General features: G+C 38.9%; 1 protein-coding gene across 1 annotated transcript in view; it reads right to left on the bottom strand.

Moving 5' to 3' along the window:
* Positions 1 to 1,494: 1,494 nt before the first annotated feature.
* Positions 1,495 to 14,389, bottom strand: part of KL (klotho) — a 35,095-nt gene continuing 22,200 nt past the window's right edge. Inside the window, exons 3-5 of the mRNA XM_084879505.1 lie at positions 13,444 to 13,712; positions 4,259 to 5,360; positions 1,495 to 3,730 (exon numbers count right to left, since the gene is read on the bottom strand). Of these exons, the coding sequence (XP_084735631.1) occupies positions 3,393 to 3,730; positions 4,259 to 5,360; positions 13,444 to 13,712 (1,709 nt within the window). The 3' untranslated portion in view covers positions 1,495 to 3,392. The remainder of the gene's footprint in view (positions 3,731 to 4,258; positions 5,361 to 13,443; positions 13,713 to 14,389) is intronic.

The following is a 14,389-nucleotide window of genomic DNA, read 5'->3' as shown; positions in this document are numbered from 1 at the left end:
CCCAGGCTGGCCATCCTCCCCATGTGAGGACCTTGCTGGCTTGCAAACTGTCCCAGCCCTTTTCCCAAGCTGGCACCATCCCCAGTGGAGATTCCAATCCCAATGGGGGTGTAGCTGGCCTGCAAACCACCACAGGCTCCACATCCAGGCTGCCCCACCCCCCAAGCAAACCCCCACCCTGATCTAGGACATCCTTCAGGACAAACCAGCCCCCACCCTGCACCAGGCCTCTATCTATACTAATAAAAGGGTAATATGCTAATTAGACTGGAGACCTTCCAGGAGACCTTCTGGACATTCTTCTGGACAAAGCCATGGTGGAGGAGCCGAGGTAAAGGCAGTTAGGGGCCAAGAGGGAAAGGCAGTTGTGGGTGGTCAGGCCAGGATGGGACAGCAGTTGTGGGTGAGCAGGCCATTAGTGGGAATCAGTTGGGGGCAATCAGATTGGCGGTGGGGCAGTTGAGGAAAAGCAGGCCAGCAGGGATGGCAGGTGGAGGTAAGCAGGCAGGCAGGCAGAGTAGTTAGGGGCAATCAGGCAGGCAGGCAGGCAGGTGAGCAATTAGGAGACAGTAGTCCCAGATTGCGAGAAGGATGTCTGACTGCCGGTTTAGGCTCAATGTGGATTGGCCTAAACTGGCAGTCGGACATCCCTTGAGGGGTCCTTGATTGGAAAGGGTACAGGTCAGGCTGAGGGACACCCCCATAAATTTTGTGCACTGGGCCACTAGTTTTTAAATAAATAAGTGTGTGTGTGTGTATAACATGTTTATATATGTCTCTCTCTCTCTCTCTCTCTCTCTCTCTCTCTCTCTCTCTATATATATATATATATATATATATATATATATATATATATGTATACACACACACACACACACACACACACACACATATATATATATATATATATATATATATATATATATATATATATATATATGTTAGGCAAAAGTAGGTTTATAGTTGTTTGTAACTCAAAAGATTGTCATCATAACTGTAAACCTATTTTTGCCCATCTCTGTATATGGCATAGTGAAAAGTCCAGAATTCCCAAGAATAGAGCTTCGGTAGAAGGAGTGTAATGCTCTGAGACACTGCTTAAGAAATGAGCATGCTCTGGGCTGATCTAAGAGGTGCTTCTCTCCTTTCAGGCTGGCAGTGAGCCATGGACCTCCCACTAAGGCTCTATGGTGACTCAAAATTAGCATGATGCTATCATTGTAACTCAGTTGAATGATTTTGAAATGTTGTTTCTCCTCAGTACTTTGGTGTCTGTCATTTTCAACTCTTCCCCTATTTTGCTTTCTCAGTGTCTGAAATTATCTTTCAGCTCAACCAGGGGCACTCTCCCCAACCTACGTTGAAGTTTGCTCTCTCTTTCTGTCAGGCCTAGTTCCTCACCACTCCAATCATGTTCTATGTCATTTAGACAACTCAAAAAAATTTTTTAAAGAAATTTTTCTAGCAATGAATAATATGGTTCAGAAAGAAGGTAAAGTTATAGGTCAGTTTATTATAATCCATTATCAAATAACTGTAGTGCAGGACCATGCAGTTCACCTGGATTGGTCACCCAGGTACTGTAATTATTTCTCTATACACTCAAAAAAATGCTTGTAGGAAGAAAATAATTTTTAGGTAACATTCATTATTTAACAGTAATTAACAATAAGAAACTAGTTCAATAAATAGGAATATTTAAATAAGTTGTGATAAATTTATATAGTGGAATTACTCTATGAGTATTAAAATAGGGTGTTTTTGAAGATAAATGACAAAGGAAATGCACACAATAAAAATTAATAAAGATACATAATTTACAATATGATGTGACTCTAAGTATGCACTTTTTTTTACATATAGTTTCTGTGTTTTTTTACAATTAATATATATTACTCTTCTAATCAGAAAAATACATACATAAAATAAACTATGATTATCTAGTTTCCAGTTTTAATAAGTACAGTTTTTAAAAGAATAACCCCAAAGCTTACTTTTCAATGAAAAAAAAATTGTAACACCCCTAAAGATGATACATAATACAGTACAATATTTCTTATCCATTGTATTACTGTGTCGCAAAATTAGTTATGCCTGATATGATGTTGGTTTATTTTGCCAGACACAATGTTGGCTCGTCTATAAAATAAACATTAAGACCACCTAGAACTCTAGGGTAATAGATTTCCCTGTCTGAAAATCAGCAAGACTTATTTAAAGGGCATTAGAGGATAAAATTAAACCCTTTCTGAAAATCAGTAGCATGTTTCAGTGTAAAACTTCAAAGCACAACTAATTCAAAGTTAGTTCCACATAAGCAGCAGCAAAATCAATCAATAAATAAATAAACGGGACTTCAGCAATTCACAATAGAAAAATTTCCAGTATTATCAGACCAAATGCTTTTCAATCTATTAGTACTTAAAACTCAACTCAGAGAAACTATGGCACATTCTAAAGAGCAGAAATGAAGTTATTCTTCACAGGATGAATTATTATCTTGTTTTTAATCTTTCAAGAAAGGTCACCTCATTTATTTCAAGGTCTGTTCTAAAATGAAAGGGTTTATAATAAAATTAATCATGATGTTGCTCATAATATGTACTTTTTACTCCTTCCCTCCTCCTGGAGCTCCTGCAGTATAATGCACTTCACAATCGGTTTATGCTTCCTGAAGAGCCCAACATCTCATGAGTCATGTTTATTTTTCTGCAAGCAATCAGTAAAAATCCCTTATGACACAAAGCCTTCAAGGACCCAGGTTTTAGAGAACACTTTGAAAGTCATATACAAATATAAAATTCTGTAATTTGCTCTGGCAAGTATATAATTAACCAAATATGTAAATTAACATTAGCAGTATTTGACAGAAACGCTGCTTTTAAAATAACTGTCCCAGCCACAGGTCCTTTGTCATCTTTCCTATATTCTATCATCTTCGTGACAGAGACCATTAGGCATATCATGGTAGTTAGAAGATGGTTACTTGGGACTTAATTTTGTATTCTAACACTTGCAAATATTACTTTAAGTAAACGTTATATTTAGGAATGGGCACAGATAAAAATAGCCTAGCTTGTCATTAAATTTCTGTAAAAATATTACAGAATGGATGTCATATCTCATGCTTTTGTTACACAGTGTATCATAGAAATGATGTTTGTTTTTTTAATTACCCCTCAAAGAGAAACAAGTCCAGGCATTATTCACATTATTTAAGATGTTATAGTCATCTATGCTTATTTGAAAACTTTTTTCATACACCACAGAAAGGTTTTGTAGAAATCAGTATATGAAATCTATAGCTTTACAACACTGACAAGTGCAAATGATTAACAACTAATGTGTGTGCGTAATTATTTCAAAATAAGTAAATAGAAAAATGTTCAGGACTATTTATAACTTCCCCTGCCTTTCTTAGAGTAATGAAAAATAAGAGAAAGAGAAATAATTAAAGCAAAAAGTAGAAAAGCTATAAAAGCAAGTAAAGTCTTTCGAGTATGAAAAAAGCTGCACTCGGTGCATAGGGTGAATTCTTCTGGACAAAATCTCCCCAGAGTTTCAGCACCTGGGAAGCCATTGTTGTCAATAATTTTCCTATAATGTTTCATGGACGGTTTGGGTTCAAACTGATTGGCAGCATAACGATAGAGGCCAAACTTTGGAGCTGTGCGATCATTAAATGAAAACACAAAGTAGCCACAAAGGTTGATCCCATCCAATATGTAGGCTGGAAAAACAAAAGGACAGGAGAATAGTTAATAAAGTATTTTGCACATAACATTTTACTTTTACATGGCCTTGGTGCCTCAGGAGAAAACATCAATACATTTATTAAAACTTCAGACTAAATTGTATTTAATTAGAAAGTCTTCTTTTATGGAAAGAAATAGGTAAATATCAAGACAAAGTAGGTATGAGCTACATTTAACATAATAGGTTTTACATAATGAAACCTACTCTGAGGCACTTGAGCTAATCTTTACATACATGAAGCAGATCGGACTGCTTTGAGGCCATCTGAGGATGGAGGACAGGATGGTCCATGCTTTTACAGGCTCAGGATAAGTTGTAAGCCACTTTTAGCTAAACTCCTTTATCTCTGGGAAAATATTAACTCTTGGTAGGACTTTTTCAGTGTGGCAAGAAATGGACAGTGCTTCTCTCTGAAGGTGACTGTGTGTATTTGAGAATTTCTAACAGGCATCATGCCTTCGAGTAACACAACCTTCAAGAGACAGTTTTCAGGATGCCTTACCTTTCAGAGCTTCATTTACATAATTCTGCATATAGTACACCCTCAAATTGTCTTGGCCTGCTTGCAGATCATCATCAATGCCATTGGAGATTATATACATGGGGAGGTCTCCATATTTCAACTTTAGCCATCTCAAGACCTTGCGTAAGCCCCAGGGCACTACTGCTACCTGACTGGGGGAATTGAGCCATGTGATATCTGTCATTTCTTGCACTTCCAGATAATTGTTATATTTTATTGGATCTTCTTTTTCCCAGTCTACAAGGATGGTGGTGTAATGGCTTAAAGCCAAAAAGTCAAAGGAACCCTGTATGAGCTTTTTTTCATCTTCAGTGAAATAAGGTAGAAGGAAATTGTTTCTATGATTCAGCCAGTCCCTCATCACACGTGGATAATCCCCAGAACCAAAAATGGGCTCGGCCAGCCAGCCAATGTCAAATTCCAAAACTCTCTCTGCCACTTCTTTGTCCTTTGGGGAGAAAGGGCAGGCTGGTTCTATCCAGTCAGCCTGCAAAGCAATGGATATTTTTCCTTTCTGAGAGCGCCTGAACTTCTCATCATACACGCGCCAAGCCAGGGCGTGGGCTTTCAGCAGGTTGTGCCCTGCACTGTAGGTCATGTTCCGCGTGTAGGGCTCGTTCATGGTGATCCAAAACTTGACGTGGGAACCAAGATCTGTAAAGCACAACCTGGCATACTCTGCAAAAGCCAGGGCCGTCTGGGGATTCTCCCAGGCTCCCTGCTTGGCCAGGGGCTCTGGCAGGCCTTGGTGCGGGCCCACAGGTCGCCACAGGGCCACCACGGGGGTTATGTTGGCATGCAGGAGTTCACTGGCAACGCAGCGATAGTAGTGCAGGACCGTGCGGTTCACCTGGGATTGGTCACCCAGAGGCAGGATCAGGGCCCAGTCCAGCGAGAAGTGGAAATGTGTTACATGCATTTCCTGGAGTAGGGCGATCTGGAGCCGGATAACAGTAAAGTCGACACAATAAGGTTTCCTCGTCTTGGTCACAAGGCCGTCCACCTTAATGAGCCCCTTACTATGGTGGACATCCCACAAGTAAACATTCGGATCGGTAAACTGAGACAGAGTGGTGTCAACCTAGGAGGAGCAGAGGGAGCATAAGTCTATGACTTCAGCTGGACAGGCTTAGTAAAGTAATTCAATGCAATTCTTTCAAGGAAGCTAGCCAGCAAGATGAGCAAAAACAATAACCTTTCTAGCTGAAAATTGAAATGATTTTTCATAAATAGTGAGTTTCTGAAGAAGAAAATAACCCACTTTCTTTTTTACACATTTGTTTTACCCATAGTTCTCTTTATTTAAACCCATAGTTTAAAATTTTTAAAATCTGAATTTTTTTTACTTACTTCAGATAACAAACATTAGTAGTGATTCTCACACATGTCTGATCTGTGTTAAGCAAGCAGGGTATTTTTGGACATTTTTCTTTTAATATAATAAATCACTATGGTGATGAGACTTTAAAAAATGTTTAATGAAAAAGATAAAGCTTAAAACCTAAGTGGGTTAGAGTTAAAAAATTGAAATGACATTTAAAAATTATATTGTGCTTTTAAAAATCACATTCTACACAGATTTGCTCTCAGAAGAGGAGGTACTAAATCTTCATAATTGTAGCCCTTTGTTAGCTTTGCAGCTGATGACATAATTTAACAAATTCAATCTGACTGATGGTAGAAAGTGACAAAGAATATGGACATAAGAAACAATACTGTCATCCATCCATAATGGAATATTTTAACATAGTTTAAAAATTTTTCCTAATTGTTTTTCTATGATGATTATGACAATATTCTCAACATCTGACATCAAAGCTTCCAAAATAAAAATAGGTATTTAGGATATTGAAAATTGTAGACTCATAATGACAAAAATCCTCCCTCCACATGTAAACCATGAAGGAAATGCAAACTGAAAGTGAACTCCAAACTCACTGTCTACACCTGTTTTCTCCTGGCAAATAGTCTCCTTAGAGAAGGTTATTTGGTTTGACCCTCTGTATGAAAACAGGGGTCAGACAAACTCTAATTTTTAAACTCTAATAGAGATTTCCTTATAGTTTTATGGGCCTGTTGCAAATGAGCTGCTGTTTCTTTGGAGGGGTCAGTGCTGTGTTCCTAAAGGAAAATAATAATGAACAGCATGCAAGAGGGAAATTGCATTTTCTGGAAGATTGTCCCTTGTAGATCACCCACATATGCATTTCCCCTAGTACTATGGGAATGCTGTCAGAAGTATTTTCACTGTGATGTACCTACCAATCATGTTTCCTTGGCTTTGCAAGAGAAAATATTTGCATGCTTTTTTGAAGTGAACGTGTTCATAGTTAGAAAGAATTTTTGGATTATTTTTATAGAACTCTGAGTTGACTAGAGTTGTATCTTTTCTACCATAATTGTTCAAAAAAAAAACAACAGCTTTTATTCAGTCCATTTGAAAACAAAATAAATACTAAAGTATAAATATTGGGGGTAGAGGAATTTATTTCTTAAAAATAAGGGATATTTATGGAGGCTGCTGGAGACCCAGGCAGTTGCTCTGTCAAAGACAGCAAGAGCACCGCTGTCTATAGATTCTTCTAAATTCTTTCTATGTCAGGGCAGGTTCCTTCTCAAACCCTGCCCACTGTACTAACTGTTGGCACTTAGTCCAAGTTCCTCCTTTATCTTCTGCTCACTAGTTACAGGTATTGGGTCCAAGCCCTTCTGCCTGGGGCTGAGTCTTCTTGCACACCAGGTCTTAGATGGAGAAGCAATGAGAGGTTGTGGATATGTATATAAGAATGAGTCTTTATTGCAGAAGCCAGTGGCCATATAGACATTAACCAACAGAGTCCTTTTCAGCAGGCTTATACAGGCAGGCAGCCATACACCTGCTGGTGAATAGATATATCTTTCCCACAAAAGCAGCATTAGTCTCTGTACCCACAGCTATTATCTGAGCATTTGCATGCTGCCTCTAAACCCACCACTTGACATCGTAGTGGTATCTGAGCTCTCTCTCCCTTGGAGCTACAGCCTTAGTAGACTCTCCAGCCTCTCTAGCTCAGTAGCTTCTCCTCTCTCCCCTGCTCAGCACACCGGCTAGTCTCTGTAGCCTCACATAGTACTTCTAAGCTTCTCTCTCAGCATACTGGCTGGTTAACTTAATAGCTATATCTGAGCTCCTATGAGCTTTTGACTTTACACCATAGCAGTACCAGCTCTCTGTTCTGTCTGAGCTTTCAGCTCCATCTAAGTTCTCTAAAGTCGCCAAAACTCCCCCCCCCCCCAACACCCCAGCCTACTCTCTTGCAGACTAGCTGGTCAGTAATCTGTGTATTACTCCAGTGACAAAGAAGGCTAGTTGCCAATAATGACATCATCATTTGGTTTATAGAAGAGCACAGGGTACGGTGAGATCGCTGTGGCCTTGCACCTGTGTTGAGAGCAGCCTCAGCCATTTGGCATACTGTCAACAAGGCCTTTCACACTCTGAGTGGCTTTGGCTGTCTGAGGACTCTGGCATGGTTCTCACATGGTCTTAAAGGGCTGGTGTACAAACTTACACAGTCCCACTCCCTCTGAACTCTAATGCTTGGACAGCAGCTTGAGGGGATCCAGATACATATGGGAAGGAACCAGATTGTCTGGCATTAGAGCAAGAACTTAGAGGGTGGCTTTCCCCCAGCAGAGGTGCTTACAGCAGTTATTGTTCCTATGCTGAGACTTCTTTGATCTCAGAGCTGACTGGCAGGCACCATATCTAAGTCTCTACCAACCTGGCTCATACTATTCACTCTGCCATGAGGAGTCTCTGAGACTCTGCCCCATCTAATTTACAGCCCCATACAAACTGTTTGCAGTGGCTATTCCATATGAATGACCTCTCCTGGCCCAGGCTTCCCTAAAATCTCTCAAACAAGCAGCAGCTGACATCAGCATGCCCCAGCACAAGCAGCAGCCTACCTTGCTTCACAACTTGGCCTTGCCTAAGCACTTCCAAGACCAACACAAGTAGAAACAATATTCAGATCACTCTGTAGCTCCTTCTGAGTGGCCCCAGGCAGTAGCTGACTTTTCACCTCTCTGGAGGCCCCAAAGCCAGTGCACCCAGTGGGTAAATTCAGAACATACCAGATTATAGTTCTACACATTCACAAGTGATATACTCAAGGGGCAGATTTAGTGAGCTCCAGAACTCCACTGAAGCAAGCCCTGCTTCATAAGGGTGTCTCCTACACAGCAACTCTTCCACTGTAGTTGCAACTGAACCTCAAAGCAAATTGGCCTGAATATTAAATCCTCCCAGTGATGCCAACAGCAATCAAGGCTCAACTACAACAGAACAGTACACACAGCCCACACAGGGTACACCTAGATTTCTAGCTCAGGTGACTGGGGACGATGAGCCACTGGGCCCTACAGGACACCTACTAGACAAGGCCACTCTACCAATTCTAGGAGACAAAGAAAGTCTACCTAATACATAGAAAAGAATATAGAGAAGCAGCCAAAATGTGGAGACAAAGAAACATGTCACAAATGAAAGAACAACAATAACAAAAAATCTCCAGAAAAACTAAATGAAATGGAAGCAAACAAACCACTAGATACAGAGTTTAAAACAATGATTATAATGTTGCTCAAGGATCTTAATGAGAGCTTTAAGGAACTTAGTAAGACTTTCAAGGATCTTACTGAAAATTCCAAAGACATGTAAAGGAACAGACAAAAATTAAGCATACACTAACTGAAATAAAGAATAATTTACAGTAATTAAACAGTAGAGGATTCCAAGAATAAAATCAACAGTTTGGAATATGAGGAAGCAAAAAACACCAAATCAGAACATTAAAAAAATAATAATTCAAAAAAATGAAGATAGTGTAAGGAACCTTTGGGACAACTTCAAGTGCACCAACATTCGCATTATGAGGATACCAGAAGGAAAAAAGAGCAAGCAAAGCATTTAAAATCTATTAGTAGAAATAATTACAGAAACCTTCCCTTATCTGGTGAAAGAAATAGACTTACAAGTCCAGGAAGCACAGAGAGTTCCATACAAGAGGAACCCAAAGGGGACCATACCAAGACATATCATAATTAAAATGCCAAGGGTTAAAGATAAAGAGAAAATCTTAAAGCAGCAAGAGAAAAACAATTAGTTACCTACAAGGAAGCGCCCATACTACTGATTTCTCAACAAAACTTTGCAGGCCAGAAGGGAACGGCAAGAAATATTAAAATTGAGGAATAGCAAGCACCTGTTACCAAGATTACTCTACCCAGAAAAGCTATCATTTAGAATTAAAGGTCAGATAAAGAGCTTCCTAGACAAGAAAAAGCTAAAGGAGTTCATCATCACCAAACCAGTATTACATAAAATATTGAAGGTTATTCTTTAAGAAGAGGAAGAGAAAGAAGAGGAGGAAGAGGAGGAGGAGGAGGAGGAGGAGGAGGAGGAGGAAGAAGAAGAAGAAGAAGAAGAAGAAGAAGAAGAAGGAGGAGGAGGAGGAGGAGGAGGAGGAGGAGGAGGAGGAGGAGAACTATGAACAATAAAATGGCAATAATAAATATCAACAATTGAATCTAAAAAATAAAAATAAATGAATAATAAATTTAATGAACAAAATAAAATGATCAATAAAATAGAACTAGATACATGGAAACATGGAACAGACTGATTAATCTCAGAGGAAAGGTCAATTTGGGGGGGGGGGTAATATTAACCAACAAATTTATAGGCATATATGCATTGCCTATGGACGCAGACAATAGGGTGGTGAAAGCCTAGGGTAGGGTGTAAACCAAGTGGAGGAGGGAAATAGGGATTGAAAAGGGGGACATCTGTAATACTTTCAACAATAAAGATTTAAAATAAATAAATAAATAAATAAATAAATAAATAAATAAAATACAGAACCTTTAGAAAGGATAGAATTTTGGCAAAATTATATCTAATTTCATTTAAAATAGTTGACTTATCCTATATAATAAAAGTGTAGTATGAAAATTGTCCCCTCCATTAGGAGTTCTTCTGGCAGTTTGACTATGGTATGGGGCTGGCCAGGGGAAGGGAGGGAGTACTTTGTCAGTAGCCGCTAGAGCTGCACTGGGCCTCTAGTTTCTTAATAAAAAATGAAATAAAGCTGAATCATAAGGAATGGGTATACAGTATGTATTTCGTATGTTATGGAAGAAACTTTCTTGTAACATAACCATTACTAAAGAAGCCATACATTTCCAGAATGTAGCGTGTTCTATACCTAATTCACTATGAGAATTAGTAGTTGTGGAAAATTTGGTCCAAACACAATGACAATACGTGTGAATAAGCCTAAGGTCAGATTTCAGACAGGTTGTGTGCTTAATAATTTTTTAAGTTTTTCAGTAAAATGTATGCCTCATTAATATTAGAATTTTAAAATGCTAGGCAGGAGGAAAAGATAAATTTCAATGGTTTAAAAGTCACTTCTCAGTACTTTAATATAATGTAGTAAAAGGATAGAGTGAATTAAAAATACTCCCACTTTCCTCTGAACTGCCCTAACAAAAACTTTATTTTACTTTGTCAATTAAAAAGCCAGCTTGGGAAGGGCACTACCAAAACAATGCATAGCTCATGGTGAAAAGCAAAACAATAAAATAGCAATTGCAGCTTTTTCCCTCAAAAGAGCTTTTGGAGTTCAAGTCCAACCCAAAGAGCTTTTGGGTTGAGAGTAACTTAATCTTTTGTTGGACTGATTCTGCATAGGAGAGCACTGGGGGGCTCTGCTAGGTGGAGGAGTAGGGACCCTGAGCTGCTGACCTGAGAAGAAAGATTCATGGCTGATAAATGTCTGGCATTAGATCAAATTCTAAAACAAATGCTTCTAGGAGTAGAAAAAGGGGTTCTCTGCCCATCTCTGTTCCTCCTCACTGTCATGCTTGTTGCAGCTGACCAGGTATTTCTCTTCCCTTTCGAGGAAATAAGATATATTCTCAAGACTTTCTCACTCTTTACCAGTCCCCAAGGTAAACACAGCCCGTGGGTGGGGAATGAGCAGAGTGAAAAGTTCCCAGTGTCTCTGAGCTCACACTGTCTGCAAAGAGGCTGGTGGAGATGTCTCTCCACAAAGGACTGAACTGAGAATTACCTGCCCAGGCTCAGGCTACCATAGAGATCTTGAGAGGAGCATAACCCCTCAATGACAAGGGGTGCAGGGCCCAGTAGTGAGCGAGGCCTGACAGGAGATCAAGAGATGGAGCAAGGGCCAGGGACCATATCACCCAACCCCATTATTAAAAAGGAGGAAGAAGGAGGAACTGTGAGTCTACCTTCCTCCCTTATACCTTTCCTTCTTTCCTCCTCTCTTCCACCACTCTTGCCCCTTCACATTTCAATTAAACTCCACAGTTTATCCTCCTTGCAGGAAGGGAATTAGAATAGGGAGGTTGCAAATACCAGTGGGCTGAGGTAGGAGAGAGAAAGGAGGCTGGAAAACACCCACTGAGTGGGTGGAGCTGAGAAGATTTGCTGTTTTGCTTCCGATATCCTTGCTAACCTGTAAGGAAGGAATTTACCTCTGAGGCTGCCCCTAAAACTAACTGAAGGTCTGAAAAAGACATAACAGTAATACAAACCAGCAATAAAAAATGTATTAAGTATAGGGTTAATATATTTTCTTATAAATAAAAGATTATAATTTGATATTTACAAGAAAAGAGCAACCCATTTCAACTAAGGACTTTCCTCAATCCAAACATTCTTCCAAATACTTTTGAACTGAAGGGTAACAGAACATGCCGCCCCAAAATAGGCCCCTTTTGTGTATTGATTATTTTGAACTGCAGGCACTTGAAAAACATCAAATGCAGGGAGAGACTTCCTCAGCACTCCCTTTACCTGCCTGAAGATGGATTCTCCAACAGGAACTGAAGGCCATAAATCCCCTCCCCAGGGAAGAGACTCTTGTCACCGAAGAGACTAGAAGTCAACAACATATCCAGACAAACTTTGTCACAAACTATCATAGTTCCCATCTATTCTTATGAGGGCCCAGCTACGTTGTCTAAAAATCATTTACTCTCCATTAAGAGACCTATATCACCACACCCCTTTCCCTATTAACATGGTATTTAAACCTGAATTCTAAGCCACCTCTGGAGTTATTCATTTTTCACTGAATATCTCCACTGTATATATGAGGTATACATGTTAATAAACTTCTGTTTGTTCTTCTCTTGTTAATCTGACTTTTGCTACAGAGTTCTCAGCTAAGAAGTCAGAAGAGTAGAGAAAAAGTTAATTTTCCTCCCCTACAGTACCAATGAATTGGCTAGAAGCATTCAACATGTTTAATCCCATTGCCTGTCTTTGGATACTGAACTTTTTCTATTTTTCATACTCTATTCTCTGCATATGTTATATTATTTGTGTATCCATCATTTTCACTCAAGACTCCTTTCAAGGCAGGGATCATATCTTACTCATCTTATTGTATGTTCCCCTCAAACATTGTAACATATGTGTATATGTTAAGCATCTATTAATGCTTACTATTCAATTACACTCCAGAAAACAAATTTCTTTAAAATTAAAGAAAAATTAAATCTTAATTTTTTAATTTAAGTAAGTAAATTAAAATATTTTAAAATTACAATAATATTGAAAACTAACTACATAGTATGTTCTCAATAAATATTGGTTGACCATTATGGAACTTCCTTACCATCTCAATGTCTATTGTGCAAAATAATTTTGAGCAAGAGTTTCCATTCTCTACATATTTCAGCAAGATTGTGGGATCCAAAGCTATATCTCTGGAGGCCTCTGCCTGCCTCAGTATTAGCAGTTCCACTGATATATTAAATAATTTAGGGTTCTGTGTTACTTTTCATTTATGGAAGAACTCAACTGCTTTAAAAAGATTTGAAAATTGCTATGTTAAAAAAGAGTATTTTATCTTATCAGATCTTAAATATTATACATTTTTTTATTTGTTCCCCTTTGGAGGCTGATTTAAAGTGCAAGGCGAAGCTAGGAAGACTTTTGGAAAGAAGAATGCAGCATTCAAAAAATCCTCTTAAGAAGCTATGTTTGGTCCAAACAACAATGTGCGAGACAACCTAGTAAGGAGGTTCTATTTGCTAGCGATAGGGCTTGTGAGATTGCTGATTGGTTTTGTCAACTGACTTACTTGAATATGGCTGTCAACAATTCCCCAAGCAAAGTCACAGGGAAATGTCCCTTCTAATGGTTGATTTTCAGGTAAAGGAGGGAAGCCATTTTTCTCTATCAGCTGTCGGTAAAACAAAGCTGAAGACTTTGGCAACAATTCCTTATCCTGGCTCAAAAAGTCAACATAGAAGAGTCCACGCCTGATGCTGTAGCCTCTGTGCCACTCAAAGCCATCCATGAGGGACCACGCTGTGTACCCGATGATGTCCACCCCGTCCAGCCTGATGGCTGCAAAGGGAAGAGAGGACAAGAGATCTGAGGGTTTTACTATGTAAGGAATACATTATGTAATGTGCTTATTGTTTGGTAGAGCAATGACCTACAAAAGAATCTAATTAAACCTAGATAACTCTCTAAATAAATGTCTTCACAAATAGCTTATCTCCAATAAGTTTTTATTTTGATTTATTTTATTTCCAGTGGGTGCTCTTTGGGCCTAGGATGATGTTCCCCTTTCTATCCTAACATTGTGCCTGATGCAATAAAATGAAGAAAAATTTTAAAAGCATGAACTACTTACTATTTTCTCCAGAAAATGTTGATACTCTTTTTTCTTTAAAAAGTGTTTCGTTCAGGCCCTACCCAGTTTGTCTCAGTGGATAGAGTGTCGGCCTACAGCCTGAAGGGTCCCAAGTCGATTCCGATCAAGGGCACATGCCCAGGTTGTGGGCTCAATCCCCAATAGGGAGTGTGCAAAAGCAGTCAATCAATGATTCTCTCTCTCCCTATTCCTTCCTCTCTGAAATCAATTAAAAAATTTTAAAGTTTTCACTCAGTACAAGCAATAAGAATGCAAAAACATTTAAGAGGAGCTAGATACTCTGGGATATACTTAATCCTTAGTGTAATATAAAAATCTATAGTAGTAATTCCGAAAGTCAAGTAATTTCACATATTATAACCCA

The sequence above is a fragment of the Pipistrellus hanaki genome, assembly GCF_964339955.1.
Source record: "Pipistrellus hanaki genome assembly, chromosome: 3".
NCBI classification, from domain to species: domain Eukaryota; kingdom Metazoa; phylum Chordata; class Mammalia; order Chiroptera; family Vespertilionidae; genus Pipistrellus; species Pipistrellus hanaki.
This window is presented reverse-complemented; position numbering and strand designations above follow the sequence as displayed.